This window comes from Pteropus vampyrus, unplaced genomic scaffold, assembly GCF_000151845.1.
Source record: "Pteropus vampyrus isolate Shadow unplaced genomic scaffold, Pvam_2.0 Scaffold24, whole genome shotgun sequence".
Taxonomy (NCBI): Eukaryota; Metazoa; Chordata; class Mammalia; order Chiroptera; family Pteropodidae; genus Pteropus; species Pteropus vampyrus.
This window is the reverse complement of record NW_011888805.1, coordinates 5,239,445-5,246,393: the sequence shown is the minus strand read 5'-3', so window position 1 is coordinate 5,246,393 and position 6,949 is coordinate 5,239,445. Positions and strand designations below refer to the sequence as shown.

Below are 6,949 nucleotides of genomic sequence, written 5' to 3'. Positions count from 1 at the left end.
CGAATTCACATCCCTTCTCAGGAAACGTATGTCACCAAGGCCACCAAGCATGCTATTGCCATAGATAACCTAATGTGCTGAAGAAAGATAATTAATTGTTTTGTCTGAACTTCCGTCATTGAGTTAAGACCCTTGAACACAGATAACGGACTTCTAAGAGTTAGAAGGATTATCTCAGAAAGCAAGTATCTTACCTGCAGTCAGTTAGCCTGTCATAAATGCTTATACTGTGCCTGCTGGATACTAGGCACTGAGTTTTACTGGGATACTTGAGAAACAACCAAGCACGGCCCTGCTGTATGGAGCATGCTGTCTGGTAGAGAGGAGCCGCTACAGCTGTGACAGTTCCTCTGCCCCATGCCCTTCCTTCTCCCATATATGAAAAATGCTTGAGAAGGCAACAGTGAGAGGTATTTTTTAAGCATCCTCCAGTTTGGGACCTGGAAAATTCTAAACTCTTTGATCTAATACATTGCAAAATTGAAACAAAACAAAACAGGCTTAACTTTTAGGGCCTAAAATATCTCTATAACTATGCTGAGGTCAGGTCTTCCAATTGGGGGCCAAAAGAGCTGCGATCTCTTTGGGGTAGAATCTTTTTCAACAGAGAGAACGCTTGTGGTTATTTTAGGGGTCTTTCACCAGGGTTCTGTAGATGCAAGAACCGAAGACTCACTCAGCACCTTCAGTGGTGGGATCACAGAGGTGCTGCACTATAAGGGTACTCGTGCATGCACCCCAGGACAAGCCAGGAAGAGCTAGGGCTGCAGAAGAACAGAAGCACACGGGTCTTCAGTTGTTGGTCTTCGTTAATGGGCCTCAGAGGTTCTCCCTAGGCCCACTGCATTCTCCTTTATCTGCTGGATATCTATCAACTAGCTTCTTTAACCTTCTCTGGTTCTATTTTTTTCTCTTCTCTATGATTTTCAAACACTTTTAAGCAGGTTTTTACCTTTCTTCAAGCAACATCTCATATTTAAAGCCGATAAAAGGGGAACTTCTCTGGATAAAAGGGGTGTGGGCTCAGCTCCTCCCACCCAGGCCTCTCCTCATTCTTACGTCAGGCCCTATGTCACCTCCACAGAACCCCAGTGACTTCTTGGAGTATACTTTGAAAACCTCTGCTATGCCCTCAGCTTTGGCTTTCTCATCATTTACTTTTCCCCATGACCTAATATGATCACTTTCTACCCCAAAGAGAGAATCTGATAGGCCCTGTTTTGCTTTTTGGTTTTTTGTAACAGGCTTATTTATAGACTGGACTGTTCTTGAATGAAGCATCCACCTTTGAACTGATCAGTGTGGCCAAGGCAGGGGTGTAGTTAAGCGGTATAAAATGTGGCTCTATAGGGCTGTCCCTTCAACAGGGGCTGAGTAAGGTGGTGGCTTGTCAGGAGCTGTGTGTGTGGCAGACACCATGACTGCTATGTCTAGTGCATGGCTGAGTAGAACAAGTGTCCTGGCACTCAGACAGGAAGAGTAACCGGGAGGGCAGAAGCATCGAAGAGCCATGGACAAACACGCAGGAGAGAACAGCCGAGGGAGTGGGAAGGAGAGTCTGAGCCATCGTTATGGGGATCCGAATGCCCTTCGCTTACACACGTGAGAGAGACTTAGGGGGCTTTATACTCCAGGGACTGTGGGAAGCTCAAAACCAATAATGATTGTCACCAAAGTGATGGGCGTGGTCTAGGGAACAGAGAAACAAAGGTGGCCTTCATCTGCCTCCTTGTGTAGGTGTGGAGTTAGCTTTTTTGAAATGTGTTCTTTCCATTTTCAAGATGTCAAGTGTAAAACGCCAACTCACTCTCAATTTAAGAATTCAATTCTTATTCCTAGTAGAAGGCAAAAGTTTACTTTGTGGCCACATGAGACATTGCTTCGAAGTATGCCTGACCAGGACGTTTTTGGCAGTGTTGGATCGCACCGGCACCATAGTGGAAACCCAGATCGGGTGCCGAGAGGAGGAACTGTGATTCTCCCAACCAGAGGAAGCTGAATGTGGCCCTAAGTGGGCTCTGTGCCTCCGGCAGAGGGAAGGCCTGACTCCCGCGGTGACCTTGGACTTGGTGGTAAGGCACTGTGAAGAAAGCAGCTCTGTTTTCTGCAATTTGAACCGAGTGCTAAAAACGATTTGTACTTACGACTCACATTTGAAGACCTTTGCCTCTAGAAAGGAATAAGCCTGAAGAAAGTCATAACAATTCTCTTCCACTTTTTCTCAGCTTCTATCACAAACAGATAGGTGTAGCTTGTTGAGAATTGGAAAAACGATATTTTATTATGTACTATATACATTTTCACATTTGCTTCCCGGAGGAGGCGATGCTGAAGCTGAGTCTTACAGGATGAGGAGGCACTATCTGGATGGATGAAGTGAAAAAGGCCCCTCTCACCGAGGGAGCACGGGCATAGCTGTAGAACAGCACTGCCCGACAGAAACGTAATGCAAGCCACAAATGTGAAACAGATTAAACAAAGAAGCAGGTGAACTCAGTTGAATAGTATATTTTAATTCAACAAATCCTAAATATTAACATTTAACAAGAAATCAATATTTTAAAATTATTAATGAAATACTTTACACTATTTCACACAAAATTTTAAAAATCTGGTGTGCAGGGTGTACTCTTATGGCACAGATCAATTTGGACTAACCATACTTCATGTGTTCAGTAGCCCTATGTGTCTAGTGGCTGCTGTATATTTTTTTATTAGTTTCAAGTATATAGTACATTGGTTAGACATCTCTATAGTTCATAAGACAATCCCCTCAATTGCTCCCTCCCTCCCCTGGCCCTCCACCTAGCCAACATTAGTGGCTGCTGTATTTGACAGCACAAGTACAGATAATAGAGGAAAAGCCTGGACTAAATAAACACTGAGCTCTTTGACATACCTATAGCACAGGCCGTTTTTGGATGACTGGTGGGAGATGAAAGGGAGGTGTAGGCAGACACCAGACCACGAAGGCCCTAGATGCCAAGTTTGGGGAGTCTTGATTTAATCATGAAGGCCTCCAGGCGTCTTTGATGCCTTTGAGAGGTTTTATGTAGATCAAATTTGAGGTTTTGAAATATTATGCTGGAAACTGCATGAAGGATTAATTGGGGAGGCACGATGCAAAGAACATTGGTGGTCCTTTCTCAATCTGTTGTTTCTCTGTTTAATGGAACTTTCATATAAACTCTAGCAATTAGTAGACAGCTGTTCTCAATTTTCAGTATTTCATGAGTTTTTATCATTTTCTGGGCCTGTATGAGAATTTGAAGGGTAAGGTAGAAGAATTAAGACTACCAGTTTGTAAAAGAGAAAAGGTTGGGGTGTAAACACCGTTAGGCTCAGGCTAAGCAGTTCTTGGCATACAGTTCTTAGTCAAAGAGACCCTGGCCTCTTGGAACCACTTTGTAAAGCACTATGCCATTACCGAGTGCACATGTGCAGTCCCGCCATCCTCAGTAAGGTGTACGTCAAAGAGAAATTCCCCATTATTCCCTCAAATACTTTCTTGCCAAGATGCTCCTACCCCTACATTCTAGATAATATAGCTTCCCTTTGAGGTATGCATTGATTTTTCGAGGCATCTTCTCTAAAATGATAAATATCTTAAACAGGTTACATAGTTTATCTCCCTTACCTGCTTATCACTGAGTTCCTTGCTTTGCTTTTCTCTTTATGGCATAAGACAAGCTTCCTGGATTCATTTCTTTCTTAGGATGGCCTATTTTACGGGACCCCTTCTTCTTCTTCCCAGCTACGCTCTCGCCGCTTTGCTCCATGGCTCCATTTCAGCTCCACTGGTTTCTAATCTAAAAGACAGCATATCAGTAAATTTTTATGTGTGGAAGGCAGAGCAAAGGAACACAGAAACGTAAAATGGAATTTTTTCAAAACAATATGCTGGCCATGCCGCCTCTTTTTTATGCCTGGTAGTTCTCAGGCCTGAGCTAGTCCTGAGCCACACGATAATAACTAAAATGTATATGGAGCAGCTGGCAAGATTGGAGGCCACAAACCAAGGGAGGTGTTTGCCTCACTGATGGAGGAAGTGACTGTGAGTCTTAAGTCTGCCTCCACTCCAGGTACTATCTGACCCGCTTGTCCCTGAAGCCCAAAAAGTGGCTAAAGCACGAGGCGATTCTGATGACTGTCTCACTTCAGGGCATGGACCCTAGGGGTGGCTCTGCCTGGCACTGCAGCCACTTCTTAAGTCTTATATGTTAACATCTACAGTTTCTTAAATTGTAAAACCAAGTCTTCAGATTACATAACTTTGGTGAACTAACTTATTTTGCTCAAATTAGAGCCCAGAAAATTTGGAGATGATTGGCGATTTGATGAGATAATGAAGAGGAAGGGGATTATGAACCCTGTTTATGTCATTGGGGAACCACCTTGACTTTGCTGGACCAGATGCCAGTTACTGCTGTTCTTTCTCCATCATGTCCATAGTTTATCTTTCTTTCAGTTAACAAGAGTATCTGCATTTTGAGTTAAATGCTTCTGGGAAGCCAGCTTTATTGCCTGTCTGGCATCTGTCCATGGTGCTTGAGCTGCAGCACTATCTGAAAACTACTAAGCCCCCTGACACACACCTCTGCCCAGCCTTGTGGGGTGGGGGTGGCGGGGGAGGGGGAGAGTGGACAGTGTCCCTGGTAGGAGAGGAAGACCTAAACTTGGACAATTTTTTCTCCTGTTAAAGTAAAACACTAGGCAATTAGCCTTTTTAAAGGTAAAAGATTTCTTTTTATGTCTTCTTCACACATTGCTGCTCTGGAAAACTGCATAAAGTCAGTTTCTGTTGCTTTTGTCAATTATCTTCTTTAAAAGGTAGATTTGAGTGATTAGTGATAATAAAATGAGTATCCTTAAAGCGGTTTCCCAAAGCAAAGAGAATACCGTCCACCTGGTTGGGAACATTAGATACCTTCAAGAACTTTGACTCCAAGGAAAAGAAAATAGTGATTGAGCACTGACTAGGAGGTTGTGTCTGTATATGGGGAAAAAAAATAACTACTGGAGAAATAAAGGAAGAGAAGAAATGAATTCATTCAGCCAGTGTCCCCTCACTGGGTCGTCCTTTCTCTTAATCTAAATTTTTCAAGTGTCCTTTTTGGATGAGTAAGCCTTCCTCAGAAAGATTTTGATTAGGGTCCTTTTGTCAGGGAGGAATGGATCCAAATTAGACTCGAGAACCTAAACCAACAGCATTGATAATGGGATGGAATGGGAATACTTGGACCTTTAATTTTGAAAGTCGCCTTTCATGACTGATGGTGAATTTCTGTAATACGTGACATGAGTGAAAACTAACTGGGAGAGAGGGATGAAATAAACTTCAATCAGGCTGGTTGAAAACGTGGCAAAAGGGTTTACATGCTAAACTCAAATACACTTCCCTTTCTGGGAAAACAAAAACAAAACTAATTATTACTCCACAGCCTAGTATGCATGCATTTATTCATTCATTCATCAGTCATTAATTGAGGGCCCCCTAAATGTTAGGTAGATAGTGTTGGGGATTTCAAAATGAATGATATATGATGCTGACTTTGAAGGGGCTGGAATTTTAGTGGCAGAATTGGTTTAGGGAATGGTTACACAAAAGGTAAGAAGGTAGGATGTGTGTGGTGCCGGGGAACCCCAGAAGACAGACTTTTTCTTCCAATGGAATGCTGTGAGGACTTCATTCCATGCAAAACTTTTTTCTTTTTTTGTAATAGACTTTGGTATTTTCTTTCATCGTTTCAGGTCTCCATTAGGGCACATGTTATGTGTTTCTATATTGTTGGAAGAAGAGGGGGAGCCTGCAATGTGCTTGGTTATTTTTGCTCTTGGTTTGGTTTTGCATGTGGCTAGATTTTATAAAATAATGGCAGAGGAAATCTGTGGGAAATGTACACATCTACAGGATTTTTCTGATTTGAAGCTAAACCTGTGCATCGACAAGGCAGTATATCAGTTTAAGCTCCTGGAATGAAGAACAGTGGCTTTTTTTCTGCTAAATGCCTCCCCCAGGCTCCCCATCTTACTGCCATCTCCCCTGATACATTTTTCTTTTCATGTAATCAGTAAGCCCAAAAGGAAGTGTGATTGATGTTTTACCTGACCAGGATATTTTGGCTTATTTGATCCTGGGAAGCCTCTGTGGGCTTTACAGGTTGTGCCAGTTCTGAGGAGTAGAGCGCGTATGGCTGGTGTCCCTCTTGGTGACCTTCACGGCCATCTGGGCCAAGACCTGTGTCTGCCCGCTCACCCCAGCATGGCTGGGCCTCAGCGGTGAGTGTGCAGATGCTTTGCTGGGACTCTGCTTCCCTGACTCACGCCATCTGTTGGTAATTTGTCGTTATTCTGGAGTCAGGGGTTTTCAAAGGTTTCCATCTCTGGAGTCCCTTAGTGAGGTGCACTGCCTGACCGTGGTTTTCTGACCTGTCAGGTCTGGGGACAGGCCCCAGCGCTGAGTCAAGCGGCCGTGAATATAATGGCAATGTTCTGTGCACTTTAGAGAGCTTCACACCAAGTTCCTGCCACCTCCTGAGCGAGTTTCACTCTTCATGGGACTTGTTTGAAGTTCAGCCAAGCTGGCAGCCATGGGGTTCCATTTTTACAAGCTCTAGCAACAGTAGGTTTCAGTCTTTTGTGTCACCATGCCATCTGCTTAGCTTTTTTCCTCTTCAAACTGTAAGCAGAATGAGCTACCTACACCAAAAATGCACCCCTCCCCCAGTTAAAACACATTTGCATCAAGTCAACCTATATGATGACAGTTTTGTCTGTTCTAAACCACATTTCTTCTCATAGCTCCTTAAGAGATTTTATTTTCACCAAAAACATAGACAATATTAATAGTGAATATATATTAATTTTTCTACATTCCAGGTACTGTGCTACATGCTTTATGTTCTCATGATTCCATTTTATCTGCAAAAACCCAATGAAATACTGTTTC

At 43.1% G+C, this 6,949-nt stretch overlaps 1 protein-coding gene across 8 annotated transcripts in view; it reads left to right on the top strand.

Moving 5' to 3' along the window:
• The window catches only part of AIG1 (androgen induced 1), a 197,852-nt gene that overhangs the window by 114,494 nt on the left and 76,409 nt on the right, over window positions 1-6,949 (top strand). The window contains exon 4 of one of the 8 annotated variants that reach the window (XM_023528376.1): window positions 1,915-2,044. The exons of the other annotated variants lie outside the window; for them this stretch is intronic. Within the exon in view, the coding sequence (XP_023384144.1) occupies window positions 1,915-1,938 (24 nt within the window). The 3' untranslated portion in view covers window positions 1,939-2,044. Of the gene's footprint in view, window positions 1-1,914; window positions 2,045-6,949 lie in introns of those variants that run through there. 8 annotated transcript variants of the gene reach the window in all.